The sequence below is a fragment of the Grampus griseus genome (genome assembly GCF_964374135.1).
Source record: "Grampus griseus genome assembly, chromosome: 13".
NCBI lineage: Eukaryota > Metazoa > Chordata > Mammalia > Artiodactyla > Delphinidae > Grampus > Grampus griseus.
In genome coordinates, this window is record NC_139007.1 from 85,135,292 (window position 1) to 85,150,334 (window position 15,043).

General features: G+C 35.8%; 1 protein-coding gene across 1 annotated transcript in view; it reads right to left on the reverse strand.

Annotated features, from left to right (window-relative positions):
- Positions 1 to 15,043, reverse strand: part of PDE10A (phosphodiesterase 10A) — a gene marked incomplete at its 5' end in the record, with an annotated part of 578,327 nt that overhangs the window by 159,789 nt on the left and 403,495 nt on the right. The window contains one exon of the mRNA XM_082669118.1: positions 13,664 to 13,792. Coding sequence (XP_082525244.1) covers positions 13,664 to 13,792 — 129 coding nt within the window. The remainder of the gene's footprint in view (positions 1 to 13,663; positions 13,793 to 15,043) is intronic.

The window sequence follows — 15,043 nt, forward strand, 5'->3', positions numbered from 1 at the left end:
TCAAAAATCCCTATCCAAGAGATAAGATTAAACTCTCATCAGAAAGACCAAAACATAAGTCAACAAATAAAAACACCCCAGTGAAAGCAACATGACCCAGCATTTCCCATGAAACTGTTCTTCTAGGGAGTTATTTAAAATTGCATTAGTATTATTCACAATTCCTCAAAAGTGGAAATAACTAAAGTTAATACAGTATTATGTTAATTTTCTGGATTTGTGTAATGTTCGTAGATTTTTCAGCTTTTAAAAATTCTTAATTTAAGGTCATTTATTTTCCCAGTCCAAAGAAATATTCACTTTCGGATGAACCTAGAGATTACCATAGTAAGTAAGTCAGACAAAGAAAAATATCATATGAATATGTGGAATCTAATTTTTTAAAATGATACAAATAAACGTATTTACAAAACAGAAACAGACTTACAGATATCAGAAACAAACTAATGGTTACAAAAGGGGAAACATGGAATGGGGAGGGATAAATCAGGAGTTTGGGATTAACATATACACACTACTATATATAAAGTAGATAACTAACAAGGACCTACTGTATAGCACAGGGAATTCTACTCAATATTCTGTGATAACCTACATGGGAAAAGAATCTAAAAAAGAATGAATATATGTATATGCATAACTGAATCACTTTGATGTACACCTGAAACTAACACTATATTGTAAATCAACTATACTCCAATAAAATTAAAATTAAAAAAAGAAAAGAAATACTTGCTTTTATACCAAATTTTCTTCAAGAGGGTCTCTCTCAAGCCTCACAAACCATGGACTTACTCCTATGCACAGTATCCCAGAGCCAGGAGAGCAAGCCGGGGTGCCATGGGAAGCAATTGGCCCATCTAAATCAACCTGAGAGTGTCCCCCAAAGGCTTCCTAAATGATGTGATAGTTGATTGGAATTTCTTTTAAATTTTTAAGTAAAAACTTTTTGATAAAATACACAACATAAAATTTACCATTTTAACCACTTCCAAGCATGCAGTTCAGTGGTGTTTACTATATTTACGTTATTGTGCAATCAATCTCCAGAACTTTTTCATCTTGCAAAGCTGAAACTCTGTACCCGTTAAACACTGATTCCCCATCCCTCCCTCCCCCAGCCCCTGGCAACCACCTTAGAGACTTTCTGTCTCTAAGAAGCTGTCTACTCTGGGTGCCTCGTATTAGTAGAAACACACAGTATTTGTCCTTTTGTGATGGGATCATGTCCTCAGGGTTCATCTATGTTGTAGCATGTGTCAGAATTCCCTTCCTTTTTAAGGCTGAATGATATTCCACTGTATGGATAGACCACATTTTGCTTATCCACTCATCCATCAGTGGACACTAGGGCTGCTTCCACCATTGGCCACTGCTAATCATGTTATGATGCACATACGTGTATAAATATATCTTCCAAGTCCTGCTTTCTTTCTTTCTTTTTTTTTATAAATTTATTTATTTATTTATGGCTGCGTTGCTGCACTCAGGCTTTCTCTAGTTGCAGTGAGCGGGGGCTACTCTTCTTTGCAGTGCGCGGGCTTCTCATTGCGGTGGCTTCTCTTGTTGCAGAGCACGGGCTCTAGGTGCATGAACATCAGTAGTTGTGACACGCGGGCTTCAGTAGTTGTGGCACGCGGGCTTCAGTAGTTGGGGCTCGCGGGCTCTAGAGTGCAGTCTCAGTAGTTGTGGTGCACGGGCTCAGTTGCTCCGTGGCAGGTGGGATCTTCCCAGACCGGGGATTGAACCCATGGCCCCTGCACTGGCAGGTGGATTCTTAACCAGTGTGCCACCAGGGAAGCCCCAGGCCCTGCTTTCAATACTTGTGTTCATATCCCAGCTCTGATGCTTTACAGATCTATTTCAGTTTCCTCATCTGTAAGTTGGAGATGGTGATAATATCCTTCTCATAATATTGTTGTAAGGATTAGCTGAATTAATTTATCTAAAGCACTTAAAATAGTAGTTGGCAAATAAGTACCACATTATTACTCGCCATTATCATTTGAAAAAATTCATTTTTTACGCAATTTATAACTTTACTGAGATCTCTGCTTGTTTTTACTATTTGAGTAAGTTAATATATATATTTTTTATCCATAGGAGCATCTCCTATACCTGCTCTTTCCTGTTAGAGTATTGTTATTGTTGTTTTTCCTTAATAACATAAAAACCAGTTTTTAAAATGTTCTTTTTACAGAACAGTATAGGGAATGTCTGTAATCTTATGGGGTTCACTACATTCACTTATTCATTCTTTCTACAAGCGTTTACTAGCCAGGCGCTAATTTCATTTCATAAAGCTTTGATTGATTTATATTGGTAATCCCCAGTTTTACTGAAACTTTGCATGTCCATATTTAACTTAAGTGAATTCCTTCCTTCAATGAATATTTAGAGCAAGAATTCTGCATAACAGGATACTGTTCTAAGAAATGGATTTGCAACTCTTAAAACAAAAATAATTTAAATATATGCTACATGTTCCATTTTTAAATGTGTATGGGGAATGCATAAGTCTTTTTATGTGAAAAAATATCAGAAAAAGTATTTTGCTTCTAAAGTCACTTCTAATTTCCTCCTCAGAGTATCAAACACAGAAAAAGAACTGAAGTCACGTATCTTAGAAATTGCCAATAAATTAACACATTTTAAGTTTCTTTGTATTATACTTTCATATAAAAAATTTACGAAGAAAGTTCTAATAGGACTCAGTCTAGAACTTAATTTTCTTAGCCCCACAGTAAAAGAATGTATAGAAAGCTGAATAGGCACTACAGTGTCAGGACCATTATAAGCCACACTGAAATCTGAGTGCCTCCATTGATGTCTAAAAACAATTTCAAGGCTGTGAGAAATATTACTAATAAGTCCATCTCAAATAAATCTCATACATATATAATTAGGAAAATAAATACGCTTGTTTATATATATTTTAGGTAAACTCTTTAAGTGAAGAACATCACATAAATTCCAAAATAAGGAGTTTCAACTCTGATTACTCTAAGGACCCTTGACTTTTAAAATCCTTAGTCTGAGATTAATTTCTAAAACATCCCTAGTATTAATGGTTCGTTTGTTGATTACATTTGTTTATAAAATTACTCCAAGATAAATCATTCCTTTCATCATTTTTATCATTTTCTGTTCAATTGTTTTGGAAGTTTGAGAACCATTCTTGTTTTGTTGTGTCTCTTCTCAATGTTCTGTGCTTTATGAGTCATTCTTGATAATGTTTCGTGATTTATACAGATTAAAGAAATGAGTGCTTTCTCTCTTCCTGAATCTTGTTCACTCAATGTTCACTTTTCCCCAAATACATTCAATGTTTTACCATTAGGTTTTAAATCGTGCCAAAACCAACGTGAACATTTATTTACTCCACTTGAAAATATTAGTCATACAGGTTCTATAAAAAGTTCCCAGCAAAACTTTATTCCTTGATATTTCATAAACGTTAGAGATACACACTTTTGGCTTCCATTTCAAAATACTGAGCTACTGCATTAAGATATCTGCAAGTAAGTTATCAACTGATACTGACACAACAAACCATCAGACAGATGTGCTGATGAGTTCTGGGAAGATGACAACTGACCAGAGGCTGAAACTTCACTGCATTGATTTTTTTTCATACCAAACAAGATATTATAGATTGTGAAAATCCATTCAAAATATGTCTTATCAGACTTCCTTCAAATCTTTTGATACCTTCATGTTACTCTCAAGATAAAATCCAAAGCCCTTAAATATGACCTGAACAGTCTTGTAGGATCATTCTCTGCTCACATCCGCATCCTCCTCCTCCACAATTCTCCAACAAAACCCCTTCCACCTTTGGAGTCCTCCAACTCTTTCTCCCTCTCCTCTAATAGAATTGCAAATTCTGGACTTCCCTGGTGGCACAGTGGTTAAGAATCTGCCTGCCAATGCAGGTGACACGGGTTCGAGCCCTGGTCCGGGAAGATTCCCACGTGCCGCGGAGCAACTAAGCCCCTGTGCCGCAACTACTGAGCCTGCGCTCTAGAGCCGCGAGCCACAACTACTGAAGCCCACGTGCCACAACTACTGAAGTCCACGTGCCTAGAGCCCGTGCTCCGCAACAAGAGAAGCCACTGCAACGAGAAGCCCGCGCACTGCAACGAAGAGTAGCCCCTGCTCGCCGCAACTAGAGAAAGCCCGCACGCAGCAACGAAGACCCAGTGCAGCCAAAAAAATAGCAAATTCATCCTTCAGGCCTGAGCTTAAACACCAACCTTCCTTTTTAGCACATTTTTAAAAGATTTTTTTCTAGTTTTACCGAGATATAATTGACATACAGCACTATCCAAGTTCAGGGTATACAGCATAAAGATTTGACTTACATATATTGTGAAATGGTTACCACAGTAAGTTTAGTTTCTATCCATCATCTTATATAGATACAAATTTTAAAAAAGAAAAAAAGAAAAAAAATTTTTCCTTGTGATGAGAACTCTTACATTACAGTCTACTCGCTTAACAGCTGGTGTATCACATACCAGGGTTAACTATAGTCATCATGTTTTACATTACATTCCTAGTATTAATTATCTTATAATTGGAAATGTGTGCCTTTTAACCACCTTCATCCAAATCCCCCCTCCCATCACCCCACCCCCAACTTCTAGTAACCACAAATCTGGTCTCCTTTTCAGTTATTTTTTTTTGATTCAACGTTTAAAAAAAGTGAGATCTTACAGCATTTGTCTTTCTCTGACTTAGCAAAATACCCTCAAAGTCCATCCATGTTGTCACAAGTGGCAGGATTTCCCCTTTTTTTAAATAACTGAGTAATATTCCATTGTAATATATATACCACAACTTCTTTGTTTGTTCATCAGTGGACACTTAGGTTGCTTCCATGTCTTGGCTATTGTAAATAATGCTTCAGGAAAACATTGGGGTGCAGATATCTCTTTGACAGAGTGTTTTCATTTCCTTCAGATATATTCCCAAGAGTGCAATTGCTGGACCCTATGATAATAGTATTTTTATTTTTTTAAGGAACTCCATACTGTTTTCCACAGTGACTGGACCAATTTGGACTCCTACCAACAGTGCACTAGGATACCCTTTTCTCCACATCCTTGCCAGTATTTGTTAGCTCTTGGTCTTTTTTTTCGCCCACACCACGTGGCATGCGGGATCTTAGTTCCCTGGCCAGGTATCGAACCCATGCCCCTGCAGTGGAAGCATGAAGTCTTAATCACTGGACCACCAGGAAGTCCCAAAGCTCTTGTGTTTTTGATGATGGCCACTCTAACAGGGGTGAAGTGGTTTTGATTTGCATTTCCCTAATGATTCCAGAAGTTGAACATCTTTTCATGTACCTGTTGGCTATTCCCATTATCTCTTTTGGAAAAATGTCTATTCAGGTCCTTTGCCCATTTTTAAATTGGATTATTTTTTTTCTTTTACTGTTGTTGCTATTGAATTGAATGGGTTCCTCACTTATTTTGATGTATTAATTTCTTACGAGATTGTTTGCAAATTTTTCCCCCTTCTATAGGATGGCTTTTCATTTTGTTCATTGTTTCTTTTGTTGTGCAGAAGCTTTTAGCTCCATGTAGTCTCACTTGCTTAGTTTTGTTTTTGCTGCTTGTGTTTGGAGATGTCGTATCTAAAACATCATTGCCAACAGCAATGTCAAGAAGCTATTTTTCCTTTGTTGTTGTCTAGGAGTTTCGTGGTTTCCGGTCTTACATTTAAGTCTTTGATCCATTTTATGTTAATCTTCGTGAATGCTATAAGACAGGGGTCTAAGTTTCATCCTTCTACGTGTGAAAATTCAATCTTCCCAGCGCCATTTACTGAAGACTGTCTTTTCTCCTTTTAGTATTCTTGGCTCCATGGTCAAGTATTAGTTGACATATGTTTGGGTGTATTTCTGGGCTCTTGATTCTATTCCATTGATCTATTTGTCTTTTTTCATATGGTACCATACTGTTTTAAGTACTATACCTTGAAGTCATAAAGTGTGATACCTACCACTTTGTTCCTTCTCAGTATTCTTTGGCTATTTAGGGTCTTTTATGGTTTCACGTAAATTTTAGGATTTTTTTTTCCTACTTCTATAAAAAAATTGCCGCTGGAATCTTGATAGGGATTGCGTTAAATCTACAGATGGTTTTGGGTAGTATGGACATTTTAACAATATTAATTCTTCCAATCCATGAACACAGTACACCTTTCAATTTATTTGTGTCTTCTTTGATTTCTTTCATCAGTGTCTTGCAGAGTAGAGGTATTTCACCTCCTTGGTGAAATTTATTCCTAAGAATTTTATTGTTTTTGATGCTATTGTAAATGAGATTGTTTTATTCTTTTTCAAATAATACATTGTTAGTGTATAGAAACACTACTGATTTTTGTGTTCTTCAATTTTCCTGAATTAGCTGATTAGATCTAACAACTTTTTGGCAGTGTCTTTAGTATTTTCTCTATATAAAATCATGTAATCTGCAAATAGAGACCCTTTTACATCCTCCTTTCCAATTCTGATGCTTTTTATATCTTTTTCTTGCCTTATTGTTCTGTCCAGGACTTCCAGTACCATGTTGAATAGAAGGGGTGAGAGTGGACAAGCTTGTCTTGTGCCTGACCTTCAAGAAAAAGCTTTCAACCTTAACACTTTGTAAACTGATTTAGGATGAGGAGATTGAGTGAAAGGGATCAAAAGGTACAAACTTCAAGTTATGTGATAAGTAAATACTGAGGATTCAACGTACAGCATGATGACTAGAGTTACCACGGCTGCATGGTATTTGAAAGCTGCTAAGAGAGTAGATCCTAAAAGTTCTCATCACAAGGAAAAAACTTATATAACTGATATAAATAATTATGGTCAAATTACTTAATATTTTTTGCCCCCTTTAGACAGCAAATCCCATTACAACTGAATTCATGTCTGATGCTTATTAGCAAATGCTAAACATACAGAAGATATTTGGTAAATTTGAGTAAAATAATTTGTAAACCCAAAATGGTGACTCTGGGAAAAAACTAAGCTGTGTGCTTTGCTAGACCCCATTTCAGCCACCAACTTCCTATGTGATAATCTATGTCACCGAAGGTAACACATGGGGGAGGGGGAGGAAAAGCCAATAATAAAGGGATTAGTAAATATAGAATAAATGTTTATTATCCCTTGTAACAGAAAAGTAGCCAAACAAGCAGTGGATAACTGGTTTAAACTGAATTAGAAGTACTGAAATTTGGGGCAAAACCCTCCATATAGGAAAAACTCTAAAAACTTTCTTTTAATATTTCTTCTAATTATTTCTTATTATAACAGCAACACATATAAGGATATAAACACACCTATAAATCCCCCAAAACAACCACAATGACATATATTTTACTAGCCCTTTGTCTATGCATTTATGTGTGATTATTATCTTGCAAAAATGTGATAATATACGTAGCTCTGCAACTCACCGTACTTTAGCAAAGCTATCAATTAAACACCTGTTTTGGATTTTTACATTGTTTCTGCTTTTCCTATTACAGTCAATGCAGGACATGAATAAATAGCTAAAATAAAATGAGAGTAGAAAGACAAAAATTTTAACAGCAACTTCTCCCATTCTTAGAATAAGAAAAAATATTTTCCAGATGTAAAATCTATACCAAGTGACTCCACAGCATATCAAAACTGCCAGCACTACAAAAGCAAACAAACAAATAAACAAAAAATCCAGAAACTTTTCTAAAAAGAAAAGAAGAGTGACTGAACGTATTCTCTTTAACCAAACTTCTATTTGAGCTGTTTTAGCCAACTTGCTTTCGACCACCTTACTGCTTTCTATCAACTTGCTTCTACTCAGAATTTTGTGACAAATCCTCCCTCTTCAGCCTCTCCCAGAAGGAAATCCCAGCAAGTCCTGCAGCCCTGCCTTTTCTCCTGTTGCTCCCCAGCAGCACCACACTTACTCCTCCACAGGCCCCCACCCCAGTGCCCAAGGCTGTGGTTCTCAAGTGTTAGCTTGCATCAGAATTACCGGGCCGGGGGCTGGGGGCCGGGGATGGGGGCTGTGGCCGGGGCCAGGGCTGGGGCCAGGGACCATGGTGGGCACTTGTTAAATCACAGATGGCTGGTCCAACCACAGGAGTTTCTGATTCAGGAGGTCTGGGCTAAGACCCAACCTATGGCATTCCTAACTAGTTCCCAAGTGATGCTGGCGGTGATCTGGGGAACAAGTTGCCTAAATCAAAACCCAATTCCTACAAAAAGCCTTCTCAATTTTCATACCTCTTAATGACCCCAATTCTCACAAGTGTTGCCTTGATAAACTATACCACACAATTGAACACTTGATTATACACCCTCAGTTGCTGTACTCTCATAGTTTCATATCTTCTTTCCACACCACAAGATTATGAGTCCCTTAAGGGCAGTAAACAGAGAAATAGTGCATCTGTGACTTACAAAGAGCCCAGGACAGGACAGATGGACAGGCACACATGCTTAATATAAAACATAGGCTCTGTCTATCCAAAAGCAAACAATGTGGATTTTAAAATCTCAAACAAATCTAATTCTCCTAAAAATTTCTATTTGCTAGACCTTATGCTAGATGATCTCAAATATACACAGTCAACAAATACTGAAATAAATCTTATTCTTAGCTTATGTGTTTATTATCTGTTTTCCTCTATCAGAAAGTGACCTTGAGGGAATCAAATTTATATTCCTTGTTTTCCAACTACACTCCCATAGTAGGTACTACACAGATCTTTGTCAACTGGCATGCTGAATAAGTAGCTAGAGAAATGAGTAGCACCTGGTCACATTCCAGCTGCAACTCACCACTCAAATGAATGTTTCTAAAAATGATTATTCAACCTTTGGTCAAATAATCCAGACCAATGTTAAATCTTCAGGAAGCTTTTAAGGGGTAGATTAAAACACACACACACACACACACACACACACACACAGAAATGGTTATATCACTTATCTTTCACAGGCTTTTTATTTTATTTTTAAAAATCTGCGTTATATGAAACAAAATTTTAAATGCCGAAAAATTATATTAAATAGATGCAATGACTTCTATTACACATCTTTATCTATAATATGTGCAATTAACAAATACAATTTTTATAAAAAGAAACAAAAACAAAGTATTTTCAAAACTCCATTAGCTCATAACATTTTCATTAGTTAGAATCCCTTGCAAACAAATTTTTATTTAGGAAATGTAGTAACAATGTTGAGTGAAAGAATAATAGCTACCACCGATAGGATCTTTACAGGTAATATAAAAATTGCTTCAGAAATCAATCTAGTCTATAACAAAGCTATTAAATTTATTTGAATTAGTTTCATAATCACTAAAAATATTTGTGATGATCTGACTTAATCTTTTTTTTCTTTTTTTTGCGGTGCGTGGGCCTCTCACTGCTGTGGCCTCTCCCGTTGCGGAGCACAGGCTCTGGACTCGCAGGCTCAGCAGCCATGGCTCACGGGCCTAGTTGCTCCATGGCATGTGGGATCCTCCCAGACCGGGGCACGAACCCGTGTCCTCTGCATCAGCAGGCGGACTCTCAACCACTGCGCCACCAGGGAAGCCCTGACTTAATCTTTTGAAATTATCAAAATCCCAATCAACTTGATTGGATTGCTAAGGAGCCCAAACACTCTCAAACAGAATATATTAAAGATACACCTTTAACAGTAACATGTACAATTAACAGAATTAACGAAATACATCAAGTAACTCTTTACAAATGAATTAATATTAACTTTATCCCCCTTCTAGTTACCAGATGGTGAACTCCCGTTTATTTGTAATTTAGATTAAGGCATGCAACACTCAACACATTTTCTGTTTTCCATTATGAAAAAGAATATGAAAGTTCTATGTGAAAATGTAATTTCACCATTTGAGACAACGTAATTTTAAGGAAAAGAGAGAAAGTGCCCCAAATGAAGTACCAAGTAAACTATTTCAATTATGTGTTTTTTCTTATTCCTGGTATGTCCTAATAGTTAACACATCACTGATTAGTCTTACTGACTGAAGTCTTCTAACATTGTATGCTTTGGCAAATTCATGCTCTGTTAACTTCATATCCTGCTACATTATATACACTAGCATAGAAACTATGTTATATACCAAGTAGGGCAAATGCTACTTAATCCACATATTAGGTTGTATATAATAGGTTTGGAGGGCATAAATTAAATCCCACTAATTCTCAGTATGAAATATCTAACAGTTTTATTTGAATGAAAATTAAATCCCATCTCCAGAATCATGGAGCGGTGAAAAAATGTAACTATATTCTTTGGGTAAAAAAAGAAACCATTCTTGTAAACATTGAAGGCAGCTGACAGCACTAACATTTTCATTGTTAATTACTTGACATTTACAGGTACACGTGATAGACTGGGCAATGCTTTTTCCATGCCACTCACATAAGTTTAGTGCTAACCCTTGCCTTTAAACAGTCTGCAGGGGCTATGCTACAGAATCTCACTGAATATAAAGCAGATGTAATGAGACACAGTCTTGTGATAAACGCTGGACCGTTAGTGACCCTTTAGCTTCCCTTGCACAGTTCCAACATCTGCCAAATGAACATGAGCTTACTTAACCTTCATTAATTCAACCAGATGTAAAGGGTCAATATATGTGAGCTGTCCTGAAAATTACAACTGCTCTACGGTCACACAATATTAGTCTGTTATAAATATTACCGTAGTTTAAATAAAATGTCATGCGTTCTCTATTTTTTAAGTTTTGCCTTCTGAGCACCAAGCAAACAGTAGGTGCTGAATAAAATGCTAAATGATTGAAGAAAAACTAGCTTTTTGGATAGCACAGTCATCATTAAGAAACACGTGCAAGCAGTCTGAAAGCTGATCATTTTAAAGGCAAATATAATTTGTAATTTAAATAATCACCCCTTTATTCATTTGTTTAAAAATTTGAATTTTCATATAGGATCTTCCTCTAAGCAGAATATGCCTTTACACGATTTTCTGTCCCCATAATGTAGATCATTTCCATACAAGGCTGGTTTATCAGTGTTTAAAAAAATAAATTAAATAAATATTTATTGAGTACTTATAATGTACAAAGTGTTGTGCAAATTACTTATTCCGGCAGTTCTCCTTTTCATTTTCTTTGACTAAACTGACACAAAATGAAATAATTTGGATGGGCTTTTCTCATTTTCAACAAAATATTCTCCAAGACCTTCTAGCTGTCACACTTTCTGTTCCTGGGTCCACACATTGGAAATAGAAACACGCCCTAAAAATCCTCCTGAACTTGGGCTTCCCTGGTGGTGCAGTGGTTGAGAGTCCGCCTGCCGATGCAGGGGACACGGGTTCGTGCCCCGGTCCGGGAAGATCCCACATGCCGTGGAGCAGCTGCACCCGTGGGCCATGGCCGCTGAGCCTGCGCGTCCGGAGCCTGTGCTCCGCAACGGGAGAGGCCACAACAGTGACAGGCCCGGGTACCGCAAAAAAAAAAAAAAAAAAAAAATCCTCCTGACAAAAATTTTCTTCCTCAAGACATTTTCAATGAAGGGATAATAATGAGAAGGGCGGGGTGAGGGAAAAGAAAGGAGATGGTTCAAAGAACCACTACTTTAATCCATGACTATATAAATGAAATAAACATATTTAACTGGCTTTCTACATCGCAAAGAAGACTGGGCAATGCTTTTTCCATGCTACTCACACAAGTTTAGTGCTAAACCTTGCCTTTAAACTGTCTGCAGGGGCCATGCTACAGAATCTCACTGGATAGAAAGCAGATGTAATGAGATACATTTTTGTGATAAACTCCTTGGAAGAGGAGGTAAAAAGGGTCTTACTGGACCGCAGCAGTAGAATTAAAGATTCCTTTCAATGCCCTTCCACTGCAAACTGCTTGCATCCTTTTTTACTTCTGATGCATTCTGCGCTGTGGTTACTTCTATGCCTTTCCCCACCACTACACAGTGAGCCCCGAGTGGACGATCCATTCACATTCTCGGTGGCATCAACAGTCTCTAGCCCGGCACAGGGTCACTGTCAAAATCATCTCCTTATAAGGACAAGTTTTTCTTCCAGCATAACTGAGTATTGTTTCAGTTACACATTGCTATTCTTAATAATCATTTAACTCTTGAGTATATGTATTAAGAGGTTTAAAGTATTATTTGGTTAACTAATATAGAAAACAGATTCGGGAGATGTGGAATGACATTCAAATATTTATAAAATTTTAAAAGTTAACTATCACTGTAACACTAAAACAGCATGTAATTCTTTTCATTTTCTAAGACCTACGCTCAATTTCATATCTCAGAGACATAATATATATTTTTAACTTTTCATTTTATATGGAAGTGTAGTTGATTAACAATGTTGGCAGCGTATATGTTTGCATTATATTACTGTCCACCATTATACAGCAGGTTGCCTTAAGTACAACTCAGTCACACTTCTGAAAGTTTCAGACATCTAGAACTGTTTCGAAATGTGTAAGGTTTGTAATAGATGAAACATGCCATGTCAAGCTTTGTTCTTACTATTAATGCCGTGATCCTTTTGAAAAGAATATGCGTCTCTGATTTAGGTATACTTCTCTCTCTCTCTCTCTCTCTCTCTCTCTCTCTCTCTCTCTCTCTCTCTCTCTCTCCCTCTCTCCCTTTTTCCCTCCCTCTCAATCCACACATACATGCATACACATTCACACCTACCCATGGACACTTTAAAAACAACTTTGTGTTTCAATACCAAAAACTCTCTTTTTAAAAACATCCACCTCTTTTTTATTATAAAAATCATGTAAGAAAATTATAGAAACTTTCATATATAGAGTGAGGAAAATCAGCTCCAGGCAGCACACTATTAGCATAGGTCTTACAGCATAATATTTTAATAATGGTCATTTTTGAACTTTAAATGTAGCATTTTTTTACACAAAAAAAGTTTCCAGAAAAATAGTAAATATTTTAGTTTTTTTAATATAAAACTTCTCCATGTAGTTAGAATCATATATAAATTTTAATTTCCACTATAAAAGCAACATTCATAGAAATGAGAAGTCATGACTGGCCAAATATAAATTCATTTAAATCCAAAATTAAAATTATACCAGAATAACCAAATCCAATATATTAACATAGATTCAATTTGGGGGGAAATTTATTTGATTTCACATTCCTTTTGAGTCCACCTTTCTTTTTTCCATAAACATAACCACATCTTAAGTTTATGAGGGTAAATAAAATGTCTAATGCAAGTCAAGAGTTCATTTCCTACTGTGCACATACAAAAATTGTTTGAATAATTCATTTTGCAAAATATAATAATATAACTCTATTTTTGAAATATATAAAGAATATTTTTATAATCAATAATAACCATTAAATAAAATCAAGTCTAATATTGACTTTTGCATTTTTCAATGTGGTCATATCTGAATAAATTTTCAATTCTTTGCCAGGCATTTTCTTAAAGATCACCCTTTTGTATTTGTTTCCCCTCATGCTAACTTATTTTAAGTTATCTTTTTAAACAGAATAAAATTCTTACAGAATTAAACTACTAATATTTTACTTTCTAGCATGTATTAAATACCTTTTTTGTCACTATAAAATAGAAAATAATCCACATTCAATCTGAATGAGATCTTACCTTCTGGTTTGTTGTTTTTCCTCTTCAGCCATTTTTCTACAGTCTCTGCACTAACACTTTCAGATACAAATTCATCTAATACCTGGGGGTGAAGAGAAAGATATGCCTTCACTTTTTCATCTGTCAAACCTGTAAAAGAATTGAAAAGAATAAAATTAATCAATACGAAATCTTCATTTACATCAAAGATATAGAAAAATGACATTTACGCAGATTGATTTAGCATAGAAATATTTTTAAAAGATGTATATACATACAATGGACTATCATTCATCCATAAGAAGGAATGAAGTCCTGTTACAACATGGAGGAACCTTAAGAATGATATAGTAAATAAGCTAGACACAAAGGGCAAACATTATATGCTTCCACTTATATGAAATATCTAGAACAGGTAAATTCATAGAGACAAAGTAGACTAGGGGCATCCAGGGGCCGAGGGAGAGGAGAATGAGGAATTATTTGCTTAACGGGTACAGAATTTCTGCTTTGGGTAAAGACAAAGTTTGAGAAGTAGACAGGAGTGATGGTTGCACACATAGTGAGTATAATTAGTGCCACTGGATTATATCCTTGATATGGTTAAAATGGCAAATTGTGTGTTATTTATATTTTACCACTATGAAAAAGTAGGGGGAGAAAAGTAAAGTTAGAACTTTAGCAATTTTAAACTATAGATATTGCATCATGTTACACAGCTGTTTTGCAACAGTAAACTTCAGCGTCATATCTGAACTGATGCTGTATTCCACTGCTGTTCGGTTAAGCCTTGCAAAGTGCTTCCACTTTTTTGTAAGTAATTATCATAGATTTAAGACTTAAGGTAAGTGAAGCTCTAGCAACAGTATCAAATGGGAGAATAAAGCACTGGTACAATTTAGGTGCTAAAAAACATGCTTAATGAATAAGTTCTTATCTTTTACTGTTTACAACACCAATTCTCCTTTTTCTCAGGGTCACTAAATCCAATGATAAAACTAATGTTCAGTTCAAAATACTCGACATTTTTTCGTTGATATTCAATATATGTAGTCAGTTTCACTGAAATAATTTTCATAGTCTAATAATAACGGCTGAATATACACAGAATTTTCAAGCAAAGAACTTTTACATATCTTCACTTAAAAAATATAAAATTACATGTTTTCAAATTGATGCTTCATGTTGGTATGCCATTTCACTAAACAACTCAAAATCACAAATAGGCTATCAATAATTATTACTCAGTGATTGTAATTATTTGTACTACTGTACACTCTCTGTGAATTATTCAATAAATTACCATCCTTAAGGATGGTTAGGTGAAAAAGACAATGGAAAGTTGTACTTTTAGATGCAGAAAAGAGAAAAAGCAAGTATATCTTTATGACTTCAGGGAAT